Below are 19,492 nucleotides of genomic sequence, written 5' to 3'. Positions count from 1 at the left end.
AGAGTGCCACGAGCCTCTTGGAATGCAAAGCGGTGCAATCAGAGACCAACAGCTCATTGCATCCTCGGAAAGAGACAAATCTTCTATCGCTCGATTTGCAAGACTACACTACCAGTACAAAAATAAACCAAAGTCATGGGTACCCGTACTGGACCATGGAAATCAATGGTTGCAGGTTTATTTAGGGAACGAGCTGACCTGGGTAACTGGAGTAGCTACCCAAGGAAAAGGGGGTAAAAGAGAAGCATGGGTTAAGAAATACCTGCTAAGATACTGGGGGGCTGGAGTACAAGTCCAGTTTTATAAGGATCATGGGGAGATCCACGCCAAGGTGAATGAAATATAAGTAGAATAATTGATAGGCGTGAGTATGGAATTTCTCTGAAAGAGTTCAACGTTGAACATTGACATTAATCCTATTTTATCACCGTCGTAATTGTAATAGCAACTCAATTATTGAGATATCAAAAGACATCCATATCGATTCTCAGCACCACTTAATCCCTCAATTCTCAAGAGAATAGAAAAGGAGATGAGACGGAGGGCTTCATCCTCCATTTCAGCAATGGCGATTGGTGGATTCCTCGGCAAATAAGTTTTAGTTTTAGCTTTTGCGAGTAATAAACCGTTGATCAATCTAAAACATATTACCTTCTTTCCGATTTCAGAAATTTATTGCAAACACAGACAGTAGCAGTGTCGTTCATCATGAGCTGAAGCCACCAGTCAGAGCGAGTTGCTTTCGTTTCAGTGCAACGGAGTGGCATAATAACATAGCATTGAGGGTAGAGCTCTACGGATGTAAAGGTAAAAAGAAGTCTTCGATTAAAAAAGATCAGTTTAAGATCTGAAAGTATTTTTGAAGCAAATTACGAAGGCAAATAGAAATATTCCATTTGGCCAGGTACCTTTTTAATAATAATTTAAATCCCCTGGGGGTTTATTGCAGATGCTGGAGTCTGATTTGCCAAGGCACTCGCTATCCTTTCATTAACTAACTTTGAGTAAAGAAAGCAACCTTAGGCGATTGCAATCAGAGTAAAATGAAAAATACGATCCCTTTGTTGTTGCTGAGTTTTGTAAATCCAGTGGATTTTTATTGAGACATTCCGATTTACATTTATTTACCCTAGATTAAAATGCTTTAGAGTTATCTAGGCTATCTAACCATGGAGCGAAGTGACTGTAGTCCGTACGACCATTTCGCTTCATGGTTAGATTGTCCAAGTCAGATCGCTCCAACCAAAAGTTAGATCGCTCCACGGTAGAAGTTACCTCGCTCCTCATAAAAGTAACCTAACTCCATATAGAATTTCGCGCGTTGTACCGTAAATAGGTTTCACCTTGAATTAATACAAGTTCACGTATTACGCTTGGATTGAACTTGAAAACTCAAAGTATTTTGTGGCATCTTATCGAAAGTTAACTAAAATAAGTTAGCAAATTACGCGTGGGTTGATCGAGACTTCCATCGCGTGATGTTTGATGAGAGTGGAGCCCGTATCAAGTGTCGCACAAAGAAAAGGTATAAACTTTGATTCACAACCGCACACAGCTAGGCTGCTCTACTTTCCTTATGATTCTTTACAGAATAGATTACGAGCAGGAATTTAGTAAAATACCAAAGGGCATAAGACAGTCACTGATGTTCTCGTCTTTATTTCTCTTGAACCCTCCCTTCATATGCAAATTGTTCAGTTATCTCTTGAAACGTCTATAGATGCGTGTTTGTCACATCCCTGTCTAAATGGCGGAACCTGTAACGGTAACTTAACAACCGGAGGTTACACTTGCAGTTGTTCTCCAGGATACAATGGGGATAGGTGTGAGATTGGTAAGGATTTTTTCACAGACTCAATCAAAACTCACCACTTGGCGGTAAATCTAAATGATACCTCCTGCTTTCCATGTTTTAACAGGTGATGTATGCTCACTGAGTCCACCATGTTTAAATGGGGGTACCTGTTCACTTCTTCATAACAGGCCGTATTTCAGATGCAGTTGTCCTGTTGGATTCATTGGGCATGATTGCTGGTATCATATACGTAAGGAACTTAGTTACCTTCAACATTAAGCCACAACAAGTTTAAAAAACTAACAAACGATCGAGTACTTATCTGATCAAATAATCATAAAAAAAAACAAAAACAAAAACAACCAAAAAAAAACAGACAAGCGTACTGATGGAGGGATGAACGTATGATTTACAGGCTGACAGACAAACAGAAGCAAGGCTAAAAGAATGACATAATTTGAATATATCAACAAATTTGAAATGGTAAATTAGCCACCGTTACGATTATAAAAGCTGACGTTTCGAGCGTTAGCCCTTCGTCTTTCGCTCCGACGAAGGGCTAACGCTTGAAACGTCAGCTTTTATAATCGTAGCGGTGGCCAATTTACCATTTCAACTTTGTTGATGTACTCAGATTATTTCGTTACCCCCACCGACGCAGCCCCAAACCGTTTCTTTAGAAACTATCAGCCTTTATTCCTTTGTAAAAGAATGACAGAATGACACGAAAGAATGAAAGAAGGACAAAATAGGAGAATAACAGGGAGACAGAATGCTATAGAGTGATAGAATGAGAGTGCGGGAGGTAATAGGGTAATAGAATTACAGATCAAGGGAATGACAGAATGGCGAAGGCAGACATTTGACTTACTACTAAACTAAAAGATATTCGGACTAACATAACTAAAAACAATACAAAGGAAGTTATAGAAAACATGACTAAGTCGATAGTCTTCAAATGAATCTAAATTTACACATCATCCGCCTTGTTAACAGCTGATTCTTGTTCTCCATATCCTTGCTTCAACGGAGGAACTTGTGAATACATCAATCAATGGCCGTATTTTGAGTGTGATTGTCCAACCGCCTACTTTGGTTATACATGTGGATCTCTAGGGCAGACAGGTAAAATAGTCCTCTCTTCAATCCGGTGTGATGCACCAGGATGTGAAAGGGGTTTCCAGGCGCCAAGTTAAATACCAAAAGATTTAGCTGCCCAACACCTAACTGTATGTCACAATACGTTGATGTGAATGAATAGATAGTTTATCTTTATTCAAACAAGGTCTGGAAGAAAGAAAGTAGGAAAACTCTTAAGTTACGGACCAGCAGGCTCACAGATTTCTAATGGACTGATCAATTCTAAAGGATAATGCCATGGAAATAAACCAAACATAAGAAAAAAATCCATAGAAAATACGGTGGGCGAGAGAGACACTCTTGGAAACGTTCCATTACTTTATTTTGCTGACGAGGTAAAGGCAGGAGTGACGAAGCTGTCATAGCACTACTATACCGCGCAATCGTTGGCTCACGAATTTGTCTGTCCACGGTGGCTGAGTTTAGCTTTAGTTTTTTCACTTGTTCACTGAAGATTTTTTGAAGTTTGTCAGTTGTTTAACTCAAACAAAGCCAACCTCCAAATTTGAATTCGACCCAGCGCTTTTTAGGATAAATTTATATTGAATTGTTGCCCTCAACATCTGACCTTTTGATTTTTTCAAATATTTCACAGCTGACCCGTGTTCCACCGAGCCTTGCCAGAATGGGGGAACCTGTACAATGGATAGTAACGCTCTGGGTTTTGAATGCAGCTGCCCTTTAGGATACTTTGGATTTAATTGTGGCCTTGAGCAAGGTAAAAGACATTTACTTAAGGTGTAATTAACAACTGGATCAACGACTCGAAAAAGTTGAAAAATCGAAGAATTGACGTCAGTCTGTCTATCTATGCACACAATTAACTATTTGCTTCAACTCTTCACCCATCATCCACTCATAAAGTTGTATAAAAAAATGACTATTTAATAGACCTTTTCTGCTCCCGGACTAATCATTTACAAGTTCCGCGTTGACGTTGAAACTAAAGTTTGAATTATATTGCAAATTAGTATAATTTCAGAGCTGAGCAAAGAGTTTCCAGCAATCTGATTCGTCGAGGGGTTCCTTATATGACGCTATATAAACCGATCCGCGCGGTTTATATAAAACGTTAAAATAAAATGTTAATAAATTTTACTAAAATGTTATGATTTTAGACATTTCTCTGTTGTTCAGCTCTGAAATTATACTAAAAAAATTATTCGCCTCAGGTTCGCTGAATATTGTCGAATAATCCACTGGACATCGTCTCGAGGATTATTCGACGATATTCACCTCGCCTTCGGCGAATAATTGTTAAGTATTCTGAATATATAGAATGTTCTAAATCAAAGTTTCTCAGCAGGTGACCGATGCTCAGACAACCCCTGCAAGAATGACGGAACGTGCACAGCGGAGAACAACTTGCTCGGATACAGTTGCAACTGCACTTCAGAGTTTGTTGGTTTTGATTGTGCTCTCCTGAAAGGTGTTGTAAAGTTTACTTCTCTGATTTATAACTTTGCTAGTCAGAGAAAATAAGCATAATATTTACCACTCCATACATATTTCCAGAACGTGCTACCACTTTTGAGCGCTGGCTCTTTTTGTGGTTAGTAGTAAATCGTGGTGCGTAGTTTAAAAGGATGTATGTGAACATGTTAATTATAGAATATCTTAATAATAAAAGAAAAAAATTGGTTTTGGAGTAGAAAATTTTACAAACAAGTGCTGTACTTAGGGGGTGAATATGTTGATGTTGATCAAGGTTACGCTCGTGGGCCATTATCACGATTAACACATGCAAGCAACGTGCTTCACTCCTTTCCCAGTTTCTAATCTCTCTCAAGCTTTTAAAACGAAACAGATTGGTAAGTTTTTAATCGTAAACTCAGGCCCAAGTATCTTAAACTATTTTTGAAGTTGTGGTATTTTAAACAGTTAAATATCTTTGCTTTGGTTATATCCATCAAAAGACGATCCCTGTATTCCCAATCCATGTCAAAACGCTGGTATTTGTACAAGGACAGCTAACCTCAAGGATTTCACCTGCAACTGTACTTCAGAATATACCGGTGATACATGTGAAAATAAGATAGGTGAGTCATCTCATCCAAGGTTTGAACGATTTTTTTCAATTTTCATGAAAAAGAGGAAGATCCGATCTCTTTCGCTCAATTGGTTGAGCATCATACAGAGGCATCCCAAGCGGATCAGATTTGCTTGGTGCTATCTCAAGCCCCAATGAGATGAACAACATATTTCTTGTACTACCGAGATTAAAAAATTTTCGGCATAATTCACGTTCGGTGGTTGGTCCTTTCATGAAAATTGACTTTTATCAATTAACTGCTTCATTATTCTGGGAGTTGTAGTTCACGGAAACTGGAGTGACTGGACTGAATGGCCCAACTGTAACAGGCCGTGTAATAATGGATCTAGAACAAGGAAGCGCACATGTGATAACCCAGCACCAACTTTTAGTGGGAAAAACTGCGAGGGTTTACCCACAGAAACTGAAAGCTGTAATTTGGCCAGCTGTCCAGGTTTGCTTTTTGTCTATGTGATATGTAGGTTTGCTTGCGATGACTGAAGTTCTTTAACTGAATTAAGATATCTGGTAGCTTTCAAGGTCCATTTATGGGGCAAAAAATGTTAAAACATCTGACGAATTGAAAATATATTTGATTGCAGCTGAAATGATAAACTACAAACTCAAGTTGAAAAATAAAGACTGGAATGACAATCTAGCTGATGTGGAAAGTGAATATTACACGGACCTTGAAGATACAATAAAGAAAGAAGTAAGCTTGTCTTACGGCTATTTCAAAGTTTTTTTAGCATTAACAAAATTATTTAGCTAGTGTATCCCATTGTATAATAATATAATATAATATAATAATAATAATAATAATAATAATCAGTTGAGTCACTCTTTTTGTAGCTTACAGCTAAATTACAAGAGTGTTCAGGATACAAATCATATCTATACATAACAGGAAACATTTTACTAAGAATATCTATATGTAATGAATTTTACTAAATTTTACTACTACTTTAATTTTACTAAGAATATCTATATCTCTCAAAAAAGAACCAACAACTTTAAGTTTAAATTTACAAGACATGTTTCGACATACCCATGTCATCTTCAGTTGCAAATGAGCATTTAACTGTTGTACATTTGAATTGAAATTAAGGTACGCTACAAACTACGTGTCAGGGCTTACGTCACATTTGAATGTTAAAAACGCGAAAAATGTAAATAGCGCGCGCTTGACTAGATCAAAAAATAAATAAATAAATGAATAAATATAATAATAGTAAAATAAATTAAAAGACCAAGGAACAACATAATTAAAAGGAAAGAGACAATTCTAGATGTTTCAATTGCTGATTAAGGAAAGGTTTTTCCCACTTGATATGCAATGCCTCTTTGATCTTAATTTGGTATTTTGAAGCGGCAGAATCTAAGATCGTGAAACATTCAGTATCACAAGAGTCAAGACAGGCCCTTGATGATTGCAGGTGCTTGTAAATATGCGAAGTTTTGTCCGACAAGAGGTGCTTACGAACTCGTGTACAAATGTGGCGAGTGGTCTCACCAATATAACTGACATTACAGCCAGCATATGAAAATTTATATATGACACGCGAACGTAGACCTAGCGGTACTGAATCTTTCACACTGAGCATGTTTCTGAGTTTAAACGTACTGAAGACTAACTTAACATCTAAATGAACTCTACAATAACGTTTGAGTAGTTGTCTTAACTTAGTCTGAACGATGTTCGAAAACCGACCAACATAAGGAAGTTTATAATAGTGCGCAGAAGGTTTACCGGAGTTAGAAGAGGCGTTCTGCCTAGTAGGAGAAGGATTATTTTTCTTCGCTAGATACCTGTAGATGATCTTGTCTATGACCCAAGATGGAAAACAATTTTTCCGTAGCAAGAAAATAAGTTTCTTGACATCCAGATGAAAACCAACCCAGGAATTATTGATCTTACATGCTCTGTCAATCAACGTTCTGACTAAACCTAATTGTAAATCAAAGGGGCGAAGCTGAAATAATTGGTAAGAAGACCAGTAAACGTCTTCTTGCGATATACACTAGTGACGATGGATGTATGAGTGTTGTCTAACAATATGTCTAGAAACGATAATTTCTTATCAATTTCATTTTCCATTGTGAACCGAAACATATTTACAAGCATATTTAAACATATTTACATATTTAAATATTTACATATTTACAAACCTTCGCATAATACAAGCACCTGCAATCATCAAGGGCCTGTCTTGACTCTTGTGATGCTGAATGTTTCACGATCTTAGATTCTGCCGCTTCAAAATACCAAATTAAGATCAAAGAGGCATTGCATATTAAGTGGGAAAATCTTTCCTCAATCAGCAATTGAAACATCTAGAGTTGTCTTTTTCCTTTTAATTATGTTGTTCCTTGGTCTTTCAATTCATTTTATTATTATTATATTTATTTATTTATTTTTTGATCTAGTCAAGCGCGCGCTATTTACATTTTTCGCGTTTTTAACATTCAAATGTAACGTAAGCCCTGACACGTAGTTTGTAACGTACCTTAATTTCAATTCAAATGTACAACAGTTAAATGCTCATTTGCAACTGAAGATGACATGAGAATGTCGAAACATGTCTTGTAAATTTAAACTCAAAGTTGTTGTTTCTTTTTTGAGAGTTATTATCACTCTGCTGTATTTACGTCCTTTTGAGTATCTATATGTAATAAATTTGTCGAGACGGTTAGTAAAAGCCAAAGCGGTATCATCTCTAAGAGTGCCTGAGCGTTGATTGTATCCATGGGACACAGTTGTGCGATGTGGCAGCAAGTTAGCTAGGACACCAGTGTACCGAACTTCCTGGATAAGTTTAGGGCATGCAACGGCACGCCGATCAGAGAGAGTACAAAGACCACACAGCACAAGTGCGTCCCTGTAGGAAAGCCCAGGAAAGATTATTTCTAAGGCTTTTATCTGCACACTCTCAATTACGAGGCTAAGATAGTCAGGCAGGTTTGCCCAAACTGGGGAGGCATACTCCAACACTGAGCGAATTAGGCTGGAATACACCATAACTAACTCTCTTTCCAAGACACCTGACTTCTTCAGACAACGCAGTGCGAACAGGCGTTTGCAAGCTCTCTGAAAAATGTACTCACAGTGCATATTCCAGCATAAATTATCATTAACATACACCCCAAGCAACCTGTACTTGTGGACACACTCGATTTCAGACCCAGAAAGCTGTAAAGAAGGAGGATGGTGCGGCTTATAGTACAAGAGGTCGATAAACATCTCCCTGCACTTCACAAGGTTAAGGCGCATGCCATGCTCGTTAGCATAAGTGTAAATATCTCTTGCAATGAACGGAAGAACACTAATGGAACACCTAGGTATAATCTCTACAACTCAATGGTCGTCGACATATTTAGCCCTGATCTTCCATTGCCTGGCCAAGTTACTAACAAGTACTGCAAACAGCAACGGGGCTAAAATTTAGTCCCTTGGAGAATACCACCCCTAGGTACGACATGACCCGAGTTAGCACCACCTATTTTAGCAATCTGCGATCTATTTGAAAAAAATGATCCGATCCAGGCAATTAGGACATTATGTACACCAAGATTACGCAATTCAGTGCAAAGGACATTATGGTCCAAAACATTGGTAGAGCTACACTGTTGTCGATTATTGTGCATGCAAGATGGAAAAAAATCCAATTATAAAAACTACATTTTATTCCAAAATTGGTTCATGTCTAGCGTGCGCATACCGGGGTATGGATGCACGAAGGAATTGGAGTGCAAAAAATTAAAGAAGCGTAAGAACTGCTGGGGGCACATCACCCAGAATTTGGTATTTGGACTAGGGATTATAGAATTGGGATGCGGAGTGCGGGCTTTGGGATGCGAAATACGGGACTCGGGATACGGAATTCTGGGTTTAAGATTAAGGATTCGCTTAGGGTTAGGGTTAAGATTTTGTAGCTTTAATTTTTTGGTTTGGTTTAAAAAATGTTTTTCTTATTTTACGTTTGCTTTCGCTAGGTCTACAATTTTTATAACAAAAGAGATGAAGACGTTATTGTGGTGATTTTAGAGTTCAGGTAGGTTATGTCAGTTATGGTCAGGGATCTTTAGAAACATGGACTGACTTAGTGGTGGAGTTAAAGTAACTGTTGACTGGCATCTCCTCTAAGAGAGGCAGAAATATCTCATGTAGTTTCCTGCAACAGAAACTGGAGATAAGCTAAGTCTTGAAACCAGCTTTGAACCTTAATATTACAAGGTGAAGCACCGTTAACAATACAGTGCGATTTTTATTCGCAAATGACGGCTTTAATTCATTTTCTGCTTTTTCAGACCAGGAAGTGTTGTTTCTAGTTTTAACGTCACCTACCCTGGAATAGACTCGTTGCAGATTGTTTCCCTCCAAGAAGAAATAGCAGAGGGGGCATTGGGGGACACTTCCGCTGAGTTACTCAACATCACAACCACTTCTGGTATGCAAGCAGAGAAATTCCCAGCTGATGAGTGTAAAAAGCTTTACAGGGTTGCATTGCTTTTTCTATAACACCCTCTATCGTTAGTTTAGGAAGCTCTTACACTTTACGCAATTCGCTAGTTTTCACTCTGAGCTCTCTGTATTGTTTCCTTGCAAACTTTTATTTTGGTTCTGGTGAGGCTTGGTAATTTCTTCAGTTTTGACAACTTCCAATCGAGGACCACTCTGATCTCTGCCTCGCGCTTCTTGTAAATTGTTGACGTAGATGTACGATAACAATATTTCTTAAAACATTTAGAGACGTCAGCTGTAGCTACCTCTGAGAGATGGTGCTCAACAGTCCTAATTTTTGATTGGAAAAAAAGGAAATCCGAATTTTCATAGATTCGTATGGGTCATCGAGGATTTACCACTTCGCAAACATGGAGTCTTTAATGAAAATTTCTCCGTTATGTTTCAATTTTTAAGAACCAAAGTGTCTTATAACTTATGCGAAACAGGCGAAACTAAGTAATATCTTACGATAATAAAACCACGGAGTGAATGTTCCTCGGCATAAAGTATATTTCGGTCTCAACTCAGAGTCACTTTCTCCCAAGCCAGAGGCAAGGGCTAAAATTAGATCAAGACACATTTTTGGTGGAAAACATAAATTTCCTTGTTATTATTTACTTTGGAGGGCACGGAAAAATAAGAACCGAGAAAATGACCACAAAACAGTGTGAACAATTGCGCAATCGGGCTTAACTGTATTTTAACTGCCAAAATATCTATGTTAGCAAGAACAATGCTTCACAAGACCCCAAAAAGAGGTAACGATATTTTCTGTACGTTATTTGGATAGTCTTAGTAGTGTTTTTTCTGCAGTACCAGAAGCTCCTCTCATTTTGGAGGCTACCAGCACCACTTCGACAAGTATTGAGTTGGAGTGGACTGCCGTCTCCCAGGCACCTTCTACTCCTCTTCTCGGCTATGTTATAGTGTACAAAGAAATCAATCAAAAGTTCCGACCGGATATTATGAAATCAGTGCCTCCCAATCTCTTAAAAACCGTGCTTAAGGATTTGAGCAAGTTTACTAACTACACCATCCGGGTGTATGCCTTTACAAGCAGCGGAAACGGAGTGTCTAGCAAGGCAGTCTCCCTCAGGACTCAAGAGGACGGTGAGTTTATGATTAAAAAATTAGGAGACAACTTTTAGTTCGGCTGACAGATGATTCTTGTCTATGCTGTAGCGTTTTATCTCTGATTTCTTTACTTTCCATCTCTCACAGCAACAAGCAATCCAAAATTCAGTTTGACCCGCTAAACATCGAAGAAAGAGCCACCTTTTCAGTGTAGCATTGCTGAAATTCAATTATTCACAGTTGGCTGATGTCGATCACAACAGAATAGTCTACATTAGATTCCGGGTCAATCAGATGGCTTTATTTTATTTGTAAAGAAGATTAGTAATGTTCCATTCATTAAACTAGAATTCTACTTTTGTATTCTGACAAGCTTTTTACTGAGCTTCGCATTGCTTTTCTTTTGTACCCAGTGCCAAGTGAACCACCCCCTAACAGTGTCGTTAAATCTACAAGTGAGAATTCGATCCATGTTTCTTGGGAAAGGATTAGCCAAGGCCATGTGCATGGAATTCTTCTCGGGTACGAGGTTAGATACGCAAAAGAACATGGATCATCGTCTTGGGTGAGAAAGACATTTGGTGTCGATGAATTTGAAATAGATCTAAAAGATCTTGAATATTTTACAGCGTACAAAGTTGTGGTGTGCGCCAGAACATCCAAGGGCTGTGGTTCAGAGCATTCTGACATCGCTTATACGTTTGGTGATGGTGAGTGCATGCGCTGTACTATTTAATGTTAACTATTTTATATCCAGGAGTTGGAGATTTTTCCCTACAGTATGTAAATTTCCATTTACAAATTTAACGAAGAGAAAGTAATAAATCTTGTGAGGGATAATAACTGGTTTAACACAAAATCATTGGTGCTAAAGCAACAAGAAATATATTTCAGACGGCGCAGAGGATCGGTAAACGATTAAGGGTGGCCTATAAAAGTTCATGGAGGTAAAGTCAGAGTTTTCAATACCAAAACTTTATGGCAAAGAATTTCTATATAAAAATCCTTAGTCAAGCAAGCAATGATTATCTTACAACAACAAACATATGAAACATATGTATGAACTGCGGTTATGAAACGTATATGTGCACGATCCTTCGCAGTAAAGCACTATTTGAGCAATAGTGAAAATCAGACCTGAAAAAAATTTCAGGCCTGTACGGGACTCGAACCACTGACCTCTGCGATACTAGTGCAGCGCTCTACCAATTGAGCTAACAAGCCAACTGGGAGCAGGCCATCAAATTAATTCGACATGAACCCGTAGATGATAAATCAAACAACAACAAACATATGAAACATATGTATGAACTGCGGTTATGAAACGTATATGTGCACGATCCTTCGCAGTAAAGCACCATTTGAGCAATAGTGAAAATCAGACCTGAAAAAATTTTCAGGCCTGTACGGGACTCGAACCACTGACCTCTGCGATACTAGTGCAGCGCTCTACCAATTGAGCTAACAAGCCAACTGGGAGCAGGCCATCAAATTAATTCGACATGAACCCGTAGATGATAAATCAAACAACAACAAACATATGAAACATATGTATGAACTGCGGTTATGAAACGTATATGTGCACGATCCTTCGCAGTAAAGCACTATTTGAGCAATAGTAAAAATCAGACCTGAAAAAAAAAAAAAAAAAAAAAATTTCGGGCCTGTACGGGACTCATTCCCTGTACGGGAATATATTCACAAGCATCCTTTCTAGAAGATGAATCTTTGATGCACCTGAAATGTGGCAAAGGAGGCTTATACATCCTTAACATGTCATTGATGAATAGCCGAAAAAGGTCGTGATCCATAATACTTTCAAGATTTAACAAGTGGTAAACACTACACCGTACACTATTGAGTTATGGATGTACGCGGGAGGTTGCTATAAGTATAACCTCGAGCCTCTTGAGTCTTGAGTCTTAAGTTTTGTTTTTGAATCTCTTTTTCTTATCTTTAGTACCCAGCAAGCCTCCTCAAAGCGTGGTTGCTGAAAGACTAAAAGCTGCAGAGTTTATCAAAGTCACCTGGAGTCCTGTGCCTTTTGGTTTTGTCAATGGTCTTCTCATGGGATACTCTGTAAAATATCGAAGGATCGTAACTGCTGAGAAAGAGGTTCCTCGAACGGAGGAGAAAACAGTCATAGCAAAATCCACGGATCTTTTCATAATTCTGAAGGTTCAAACCTACTCAATTTACGAAATTAAAGTGGCGGCGTTTACTCAAAAGGGCATGGGCCCGTATAGTGATTATGTATACGGTGGTAAGTATGAAGCGAAAGTAAAATGGCACTACAGAAGAAAAATGATAACATCCTAATTGTGCATTTTGCTTTCAGGATTTCAGTTCTGCTTTACATTGGTGACTCATGTCTTATTGGTGACAATCAGTCATCAAGATAACGAGATATTGCATTGTAATAGTAAATTGCGTACATCTACAACATTTTCCTCAGAATTATAAACTGCTCAATTACACATTCTGCAAAAAAAGCCCCCGAAAATTGTTGCAAATCAACATAAGCCAATGGATTTGGTGCTATAGAATGGCCTGAAAAAGTCAAATTCTATTTTCTGTTCTGTTCCAATTTGTTTTGATTCTAATGAAAAGATAGCAACCGTTTTGTTCACTTATTGCGTGACTTCTAAGCGCCTCGTTTTCGCCATAGCTTACATATTACTTTCATTTTATAGAACGTATTGCTGACGAAAAGTAAAACGGTTGTGAAGTACGGTAAAGAGGCGAAATTAAAATCCAGAGGGCTTAAAAACCAATCACTTTTTAACGCCGGGGGGTTCATTCCTCCCTAAACGAAGTACCAAACAAAATTGACCGCCAGTTGATTACTTATGGGGAGAATCATAAAGATATTACAGAGCCTTACAGAGGGGGATAGGGAGGATACAAATTATTTTTTTGACACAAAAACAATTTTCCCAACCCTCTCCGCCCTTGAAGATAAATAATTGTCAGACCGTTCCCTTAGCTGGTATCATGAATTCTGACTCCTAGCGGAGGGAGTGGTGGGAAGGGAGTCAGCTGATTAATTTGGCTAGTGGTTTCTGTCGTCCGTTAACAAATTGTAGACGATTTTTCCCCTCTTTTACCTTTTTTTTCAGAAACCTGTCGTTGTCCGAAAATCCTGTACACTAACTACTGGTCGACCTCTCCATATCTAATAGTGAACCAACAAGATCAGAAGTTTGGTGGAATATTGAGTGACATTGTCATTGACATGATCTACTTTGCCTGCGGAATCTGTCCCGAATACGGTGATACTACAGTTAAAACTGATTCAAACGGAAAAGGAAAAGCAGCCTTTAAGAAAAGCCTATTAGGAGTTCTAGGTGACATTGATAACGTTCCACAGATAAGTTTCCCGATTTATGGCAACGAATATATCACAAGATTCATGGGAAGTCATGTCTACATAAACCTCGTGGAATCTCCAGGACTGGCGTTTATCGCTGTTAAGAGGATGCCTGGAACAGCTGCTCGGAACATGATAAGCGCCGTGCTGGATTGTGCTCCGTTGGTAGCGCTTTCAGGCTGCATGGCGTTCATCGCCGGGTTTGTTGTATGGGCACTGGTGAGTAGATATGCCAAGTATTTAACTGTTGGAGGAACATCAAATTGGATATACAGTCGAACCTGTATTAAGCGGTACCGCATTTAGCGATCAGCCTATATTACGCCTTTGGTTGTCCAAGTCCCGAATATTTTCCCTTAGTTTCCGTAATTTATGTTATTCCCTCTGAAATCTTGCGTCTATATGTTAGTGCCTCGATCAGATCAGATGCGGTAGCTCATTAGATTTAAAAAAAAAAAAAACCTTTCAACATTTTTTTTTTCACTTTATAATCTTGAACAGGACATGAAGCAAAACTCGGATGAATTTCCAGCCTGTTTTAGTAAAGGCGTCGGTGAAGGATTTTGGTGGTCATTTATCTCCATGACAACTGTTGGGTGAGAGAAACACGAAACTAAGTTGCGTGATCCTAGTTATAGGCCTGCATAATTAATGTATTAACTAATGTATTAATGTATCTCCATGACAACTGTTAGGCGAGAGAAGCACGAAACTAAGTTGCGCCGGTGATCCTAGCTGTGAGCCTGCATATTAATGTATTTTTTCTTCAGTTATGGAGACCGTTCACCCCGTTCTGTTCCTGCTCGTATCTTTGGTATTGCATGGACCCTCACCGGTCTTGTTATCATCTCAATTCTGATTGGTGCAATTTGTTCAGCGCTCACGTCTTCAACTGTACCATACCCCGTCACCCTCTATGGCACAAAGGTGAGTCATCTCGAAGAATATCACAAGAAGTTTAAGAGCAGTTACTATGCTTCGTTATCTCATTTTTTTCTGTGGTTAATTTGATCTCCTCTTATGACTGACAATAAGATAGCCAGCAAAATATCAGTAACTGATTTGAATGTTCCACCTAATGACTAACAAACTCACTGATTAGTTGAACGATTAATCATCGGTAGATTAATGGATTTCTTGGTAGATTGATAGACTGACTGACTAATTGACTTACGGAAATACTATACTGATGGTTGATTGTTCGCTCGATAGATAGAAGTAATGATGGATTGGTTGGCTTCTTGTCTCGTCCTAACTATACGAGAAAGTCCCCAATATCTTCTTTGATTTTAAATTGAGTAGCATATCGACTATCATGTTACTTTAGACGTTTGGAAGTCCAGCCAACTAGTTAAGTGGATGTTTATCTCCTCAAAATTATTCTCTCAGATTGGAGCCATTCAAAACTCTACAGAACAACGCGTTGGAATTTTGAAGAACGCAAGAGTAAACGAAGGTGATTTTGAATTTTCTTTCCTTTCTTTGGTAAATTTTTTGTAAACTCAATAAGATACAGTTAATCTGCATATAACCTGTATCCTTTCGATTTCTTGATTTGTTTAACGTGGAAATGACAAAACATATCTCTTCTTAGATAGCTCCTCTCATCCAAGATGGCGCATAATTTTTTCTTAATTAAGAGGAGTTTTTAAAGCAACTTGAAAGTATGTTTTACTATACATTAAGGTTTTCTAAGGAACCTGACTGACACGAATAACTTTCAGCCTCATTTCACTCGATCACCGCCCGTTGTTTTAGAGTCATTTTAAACAGCACGTGTATTGACCATCTTCCCCGAATGTGTTATTGTGGAGGGTGAAATAGAAAAATCTCATCAATGTCATCAATATCACAATCTTAATTTAAACATGATGATATCTACGATGCAAGCTTGTGGGGCCGATAACCTACCCGTTCAAATCTAACCGTACTTACTTTGAAAATGGAAAAATTAGCTTGAAAATTTACCCTCTGTGTAATGTATCTTAATCATTAACGGCCGCGAGGAAACTTGGGCATAAATATAGATTTCACCTCGCTTATATCTAAATCACAGATAAAAAATATACCAACTTTGAGGACCTCCGTACAGCGCTGGAGGATGGAAAAGTTGATGGTGCTCTAATAGATACGTACGTTGCTGCAGAGCACAAAGACGAACTGTTCAATGACAAAATTTTTGTGAAAGAAATCCTGGACAGGCCGTTTGGTTATGGAGTTGTTCTGTCAGGAGCGGCAGTGAACGTGGAACAGAAATGTCGAGACTACATCAGCATGCAAATAAGTGAAATATTTCAAATCATCCAGAACACAACAAAGACGCTTGATGTAAGTGTTTTATCATCATCATCATTATTTTTGTGTTAAGTAGCTTTGTTTTGTGACCTTTAAATAATGCTATGGCTTTTAAGGTACTTTTTGGGTGTTTAGAACCAATTTCGATTCATTTTCGCAAAAACAAAGCAAATTAATTACAGCGTCCAATTAGAGAGAACGACAATGACTCAATAGCCAATTAGAACGTAAAGAAAAAACGATGAAACTGTCTGAAGAGCGGGATAATGCGAATGGCCAATTCACAATGGGTTTAATTTTGAAGCCCCAACACCGTGGAATACTTTACCATACGATACGAAAAACAGTTCAACAGCGTCTGATGTTAAAATAAACTCAAAACTAAAATCAGTTACATCTTGTTTATAGATCTTTTTTATATTGGAAAGCGCGTTGGAAGAACAAGATACCGGCGCTATATAGATATATTTTACTGACGCGCGTTTTCATGTGCCCCTTGCAACTCTATGTTTGTAATGTATAAATCCTAAGCTTCTAGCAACAAAAAAAAAAATGTCTGAAAGTACCGTCCGACCTCTGTTCATAAAGAAATCCTATAATCCTATAATCTTAAGCTATCGGAAATTAAGGGGGAAGGGGGAGGGGGCATCTTCAAATAGGTTTCCTTCGATTGTTTGTAAACTGCTCATGCAGTCAGGCAAAAGTCCCCCCAAAAAGTGTTGTGATGCGCATTTGATCATATACAAATGTTAATATACGCAATGTAAATATTATATATCATTATTGTTATTGTTATTATTTGTTATACAGTCTACCTACTAAATGTGCAACCCAGAAGGCACTATACACTTTAAAAACGCTTTTAAATGCTCCTTTCATCTCTTTACTTCAGCCAGCTCCTCCAGATGAGGCTATGGAACAAAGCACGGGCCTGTTTGATGGTTCTTCTGATATGTTCCTTATCGCTATGGCTTCAATGATTGGAATGTTAGGAGTTGCAGTCATTATCGGAGTAATTTATCAATATAAGATATTCATTCCTCAGGAGAACAAAGGTGAAGTCATTGGTTTGTTAGTTTTTTTCTTTTTTGTGTGTGTGTCTAGTCTAGTTATTTCATATACGAATATGGTATATGGTAAACCCTTGGTTGATCATTCTGGACTGGCGAAACGGAGAAAACCTGGGGTGGGTAAAAAAAGAAATCTATCGAAGTGATTCATGGGAAGACAGACTACCAGTTGGAAGAAGAAGATATTATTTACTTCGTACCACTCACCAGCTAATCTGTCCACTCCCTTTGTGAATCCAAGTTAGACTATTAGCTATCTACAACAACACCTACCAGAAATGACATTTCTTGAGTACTATTTTTTATCCAAGGTTGAGCTTGAAATATTAGCCTAATTCTACGAATTATAGAAACATATCTAATATTTAGTATTTAATATTTCAGTCGCAACACTCAAATCTTCTACATCACATTTTTCTTCGAAAGAGGCCTTTATTGAAGAAATGAGAGAATACGTAAACGCATTCTATTCTGACCTGTCTTTCAAGATAAATGCGAGGAAAGAGAAGAACAAAAACGAAATTGACAAAATAAAAGACAAACACACAGTTGGCAAGAAACTTGGAGGATCTGCGAAGAGTTCTAAAATTCCTGTCTTGGTGATGAAAAATCCAGTGTATTCAGCAAGCTCTTCTGCTGAAAATTCGTTCGACGTGAAAAGAAAACTCATTAGGCCCAACTCAAGAAAAAGCCTTCTTGATCAGACTCAACGATGGCATTCTCCACATCTTGCAGCTTTGAATCGTGCTGAGGTATCGTCAAGATCCAACAGCACATCCATTGATCACTGTCAACGTGGAATGGATTGCGAGACAACTTTGCATAACAGTAAAGCGAAGAAAAGTTACACGAAGGCCCGAAGGCTAAACATTGTATCATAGTTCACACCTTGTTTCCTGTATTTCAGGGAGTGAGACAACCAAATAACTTTAAAACTGGACATCTTCATGTTTGTAAAATTACCAAAATGAATTTGCAATATAGTTCCAAAGCAGGCTTTGGAATTCCTCAAAATGGTGCATTTGCCGAGGAAAACCTCTTCGGAATTGCTTTTCCCGTACTTTCCAGCCTAAATTATAGTTTTCTTTCTCCCGTTGTGTTTTTTATATGGCATTTAATAATTGATAAGGAAATTACACATTCAAAGAGAAACGTTTTTTGAGCTGCATATTTTTCAATTCTTCCCATGAGTGGAAAGACTGTCACACGGTACGAATATATTCTCACGTTTGAGAAAACGAGTTTTGTATTTATTTTCTTGACTTTAGTATTTTCTGCTTTACCCTAGTTTTCCTGCTCTGATTTCACTGGTCTTCTGATATGGAGACGATTCAAACGGTTTTGCGATCGTGGACTCTGTGCTCGTTCGAGACTTCAACTTCCATTCGCTTGAGAGTTAAAGGAATCGAAGACCTAGCGAAGTCTCATCCGTTAAAAAAAAATTTTAATTTTAAAAAATTTTAGGACTTTTGCATAATTCCATAATTCATAACATTAGAGTTGACAGGAGAGTTCACATCTGAGACTGCTGCTTTGTTTAAAAGCAGTTGGAGGTTATACGGAAATCTGTATTTTAGATCGTTCAGCAGCGACCTATCGGCTTATTAAAGCGCTCAGTTAAAGTCAACTATATGTTACTTTTCTCTCCGTTATGTTGCGTGTGTCTGCCTTAAGGTTACCGTGCACCTTCATGGGTGTCTCGTGTGCAAGCGATGTAGCGCGTCCGGTTTAAAATGTAGATATCTAAACTCCTACATCAAATTAAAGCTTGCAGAACTGGCTATCAGACTATTCCAAAAATTTTTAAAAAAAAAATTAATTGTGGAATTTTTTATTACTTCTAAATGCGAGCGCCCAAATTACCTTTTAAGAGCTACAAGTTAAAGGGAATTTGTTCGATTGCTCTCAAATTTTGACAGTCGCTAGTTTTACATAAAAACAAACAAAAAAAAAATGTTGTCTCCGAATTTTTTATTTCTAAATACTTTTTTTTCAAGAGCAACTTTTGTACGATGACTCCACATTTTATTAATCCTATTTCAAAAATGTTCTGTAACTTTTCACTGAAATTGAACATGGTAAAATCGCAAAGAGGTATTTTCTGCGCTTTGGCCCCAGAAACGGAGGAACACATTAAATAAGCGAAAATAAAAATTCGCTTGACATGAAACGTTCAAAAGGTGATTCGGTCGCTCGCATTTTAAAGTCATGA

The 19,492-nt window shown here is 38.0% G+C and overlaps 1 protein-coding gene across 2 annotated transcripts in view; it reads left to right on the top strand.

Annotated features, from left to right (window-relative positions):
* LOC111338862 (uncharacterized) overlaps positions 1 to 19,451 on the top strand; it is a 42,541-nt gene extending 23,090 nt beyond the window's left edge. Inside the window, exons 11-32 of one of the 2 annotated variants that reach the window (XM_088759807.1) lie at positions 3 to 331; positions 669 to 807; positions 1,721 to 1,834; positions 1,920 to 2,045; positions 2,792 to 2,920; positions 3,531 to 3,653; positions 4,242 to 4,364; positions 4,852 to 4,974; positions 5,251 to 5,421; positions 5,570 to 5,679; positions 8,961 to 9,019; positions 9,276 to 9,415; positions 10,285 to 10,581; positions 10,959 to 11,255; positions 12,506 to 12,808; positions 13,665 to 14,134; positions 14,417 to 14,511; positions 14,686 to 14,842; positions 15,305 to 15,371; positions 15,972 to 16,243; positions 17,103 to 17,265; positions 17,665 to 19,451. In XM_088759807.1, coding sequence (XP_088615933.1) covers positions 3 to 331; positions 669 to 807; positions 1,721 to 1,834; positions 1,920 to 2,045; positions 2,792 to 2,920; positions 3,531 to 3,653; positions 4,242 to 4,364; positions 4,852 to 4,974; positions 5,251 to 5,421; positions 5,570 to 5,679; positions 8,961 to 9,019; positions 9,276 to 9,415; positions 10,285 to 10,581; positions 10,959 to 11,255; positions 12,506 to 12,808; positions 13,665 to 14,134; positions 14,417 to 14,511; positions 14,686 to 14,842; positions 15,305 to 15,371; positions 15,972 to 16,243; positions 17,103 to 17,265; positions 17,665 to 18,161 — 4,304 coding nt within the window. In that variant the 3' untranslated portion in view covers positions 18,162 to 19,451. Of the gene's footprint in view, positions 1 to 2; positions 332 to 668; positions 808 to 1,720; positions 1,835 to 1,919; positions 2,046 to 2,791; positions 2,921 to 3,530; positions 3,654 to 4,238; positions 4,365 to 4,851; positions 4,975 to 5,250; positions 5,422 to 5,569; positions 5,680 to 8,960; positions 9,020 to 9,275; positions 9,416 to 10,284; positions 10,582 to 10,958; positions 11,256 to 12,505; positions 12,809 to 13,664; positions 14,135 to 14,416; positions 14,512 to 14,685; positions 14,843 to 15,304; positions 15,372 to 15,971; positions 16,244 to 17,102; positions 17,266 to 17,664 lie in introns of both variants that reach the window. The other variant, XM_088759806.1, reaches the window with a different exon arrangement.
* Positions 19,452 to 19,492: the final 41 nt, after the last annotated feature.

Source organism: Stylophora pistillata, chromosome 5 (assembly GCF_964205215.1).
Source record: "Stylophora pistillata chromosome 5, jaStyPist1.2, whole genome shotgun sequence".
Lineage (NCBI taxonomy): Eukaryota > Metazoa > Cnidaria > Anthozoa > Scleractinia > Pocilloporidae > Stylophora > Stylophora pistillata.
The sequence above is the reverse complement of the archived record's forward strand: the minus strand, read 5'-3'. Positions and strand labels throughout refer to the sequence as shown.